The 3,127-nt window shown below is 51.3% G+C and overlaps 1 protein-coding gene across 1 annotated transcript in view; it reads left to right on the plus strand.

The window, feature by feature from the left end:
* The first annotated feature begins 1,258 nt into the window (after window positions 1-1,258).
* The window catches only part of LOC107573321 (zinc finger protein 292-like), a 39,671-nt gene continuing 37,802 nt past the window's right edge, over window positions 1,259-3,127 (plus strand). Inside the window, exons 1-2 of the mRNA XM_016259761.1 lie at window positions 1,259-1,388; window positions 2,167-2,318. Of these exons, the coding sequence (XP_016115247.1) occupies window positions 1,259-1,388; window positions 2,167-2,318 (282 nt within the window). The remainder of the gene's footprint in view (window positions 1,389-2,166; window positions 2,319-3,127) is intronic.

The raw sequence follows: 3,127 nt of genomic DNA on the forward strand, positions 1-3,127 counted from the left end.
CCCAAGGGTAGAGTATATACCCATTGTCCATCCCAGAGCGCAAGGCGATGGAGGAATACATCAAGGAGGCTCTTAACCAAGGATTCATCCGACCTTCCACGTCTCCAGCTGCTTCTAGTTTCTTCTTCGTGGGCAAGAAGGACGGGGGCTTGCGGCCTTGTGTCGACTATCGGCCTCTGAACCCCCATACGGTGAAACTGCCCTATCCACTTCCCCTGGTCCCGGCCGCCCTCGAGGAACTCCGTGGGGCCTGCATATTCTCCAAGCTGGACCTGCGAAGTGCAAACAACCTCATTCGAATCCAGGAGAACGACGAGTGGAAGACGGCATTCATTACACCATCTGGCCACTATGAGTACCTTGTAATGTCATATGGGCTAGCCAACACCCCGTCAGTCTTCCAGGGATTCATGAACGAGGTGATCCGGGAGTTCCTCCACCATTCTGTGATTGTCTACGTCGACGATATACTCCTTTACTCCCGGAACGTGGCCGACCATCGCCAACATGTTCCGCAGGTCCTACAGAAGCTACGTCAACACCATCTCTTCTTAAAGCTGGAGAAATACGAATTCCATCGCCCCACGGTGCATTTCCTGGGTTACATCGTCAGCCAGGAAGGAATTCAGATGGACCAGGGGAAGGTTGATGCAGTCAAGTAGTGGCCTCTTCCCCAGACCGTAAAGGAGCTCCAGAGATTTCTAGGTTTCGCTAACTTCTATCGTCGATTCATCAAGGATTTCAGTTCCCACACTGCTCCTTTGACTTCCATGCTCCGAGGAAAACCCAAGTCCCTGTCCTGGACCACCAGCGCCCACGAAGCTCTCACAAAACTCAGAACAGCCTTCAGCACGGCCCCATCCTTAATCATCCTGATTGGGACATTCCGTTCGTAGTGGAAGTGGACGCCTCCACCACCGGCGTTGGGGCCGTGCTGTCCCAACATTATGGTGAGCCTCCTCGCCTCTAGCCTTGCGCATACTATTCTAAGAAACTGACCCCAGCGGAGCAGAATTACGACATCGGCAACCGGGAGTTGTTGGCTAACAAACTCACCCTGGAGGAGTGGCGGCACTGGTTGGAGGGAGCAAACCATCCGTTTACAGTAATTACCGACCACAAGAATCTTCAATACCTCAGAGAAGCCAAGAGACTTAACCCTCGCCAAGCCCGCTGGGCATTGTTCTTCACCAGGTTTCAGTTCACCATCACCTATCTTCCTGGGAATCGTAACAATAAAGCCGATGCCCTCTCACGCATGCACTCTCCAGACACACCTTCCGATCCTGAGCCCATTCTCCCTCCAGCCCTGATTGTAAACCCCATTCAATGGAACATCGACAAGGACATTCAAGCCGCCACTCTTACCGAACCTGCTCCGCCGGGAGGCCCAGAAGGAAAAACATATGTGCCCACTTCCCAACGACAATCCCCGTAGGCAAGCTAGTGCCCCTGCCAATCCCACATCGACCCTGGTCACACCTGGGAATCGATTTTGTGACTGACTTACCCAACTCAGACGGGTATACCTGCATCTTGATAGTCGTAGATCATTTTTCCAAGCCTGTAAGCTAATCCCCCTCAAAGGACTTCCAACCGCTCTCGACACTGCAGAAAGTTTGTTCACACACGTCTTCAGAAACTTTGTTGTCCCCGAGGATGTCGTCTCTGACAGGGGACCTCAGTTTATCTCCCGCGTTTGGAGGACATTCTTCCAGCTATTAGGGGTCACGGTCAACTTATCCTCAGGCTACCATCCCCAGACAAACGGCCAGACTGAGCGGAAGATCCAGGAACTCGTACGTTACCTCCGGGCATACTGTCACGACGACCAACACAGCTGGAGCCGTTTACTCCCTTGGGCCGAGTATGCACAGAATTCCTTGACACAGACCACCACTGGCCTCACGCCGTTTCAGTGCATACTTGGTTACCAGCCCCCGCTCTTCCCGTGGACAGGAGAACCGTCGGAGGTTCCAGCTGTAGACCACTGAGAGAGGTTCCGAGAGAGTGTGGGATTCAGCTCACCTCCCCGCTACATTGGTCCATTCCCGATACAGCGGCAGATCAACAAAGTCACTTATGAACTCCGACTCCCACCCAGGTACCGAATTCACCCCACTTTCCATGTTTCACTCCTTAAACCTCACTCTCCCTCTGCTCCAGGAACGACCGAACCCAACGAACCTCCTCTTCCAGAAATCCTTGACCAACCGTCCATCTACCTGGTCCGAGACATCCTGGACTCACGGCAACGGGGTGGTCGGCTGGAATATTTGGTCGACTGGGATGGTTATGGACCGGAGGAACGTTCCTGGGTGGCCAGGGATGACATTCTGGACCCTTTGCTACTAGAGGACTTCCATCGCACCCATCCTAGTTGCCCCGCACCTAGAAGCCGGGGCCGCCCCCGTCGCCGCTTGAGGGCGTCAGGAGCCGCCCCTGGAAGAGGGGGTAATGTCAGGGATTCATCACAGTCACTTCAGTCACCATCCAGGATAATCACCCGATCACATTCACCTGAGTTCTGAGCACCCGCACCTGCTGTCACCAATCAAGCCACTCTACAAATACACACACATCTCAGTCACTCACTGTCCGGTCTACCGTTCACTCCTATGAACTGTTCTGGACACCCTCTACTGAATTCTCCTAGACAGACTTACCTTCTGTTCCTCCCGCGATCCTCCAACGACTCCTTGGAATCTGTTCCACGATCTCCAATGAAACCGGCATAAGATACTCTCCATCAGAACTCTGATAAGAACCCTGGAATCATTCACTGTGTTGACACTCACCTGCCTTTACCTCACCCTGTGTTGACACTCACCTGCCTTAACTTCACCCGTTCCATTCATCTACTTATCAAGTCAATAAACCATCCTGTTTTGCACTTACCTGTTGTGTCTGGCCTTGCTTTGTGACACATAATGTTTGTAAAATGGTACAGCTTTTAAAATATCTGAAAGTACACTCTTAATATCACTTAGTCAAGTAGCCAAGCATTATAATATGATAATCAAGTATTATTTAATAATAAAAGTTTAGTAATTAGAATTGGTGCTGGTGCTTTTTTTGGTCAACAATAATACTGATGAGATATTATTATACGAATTCTACTAATAAG

Source organism: Sinocyclocheilus grahami, unplaced genomic scaffold (genome assembly GCF_001515645.1).
Source record: "Sinocyclocheilus grahami isolate Dianchi unplaced genomic scaffold, SAMN03320097.WGS_v1.1 scaffold1917.1, whole genome shotgun sequence".
Taxonomy (NCBI): domain Eukaryota; kingdom Metazoa; phylum Chordata; class Actinopteri; order Cypriniformes; family Cyprinidae; genus Sinocyclocheilus; species Sinocyclocheilus grahami.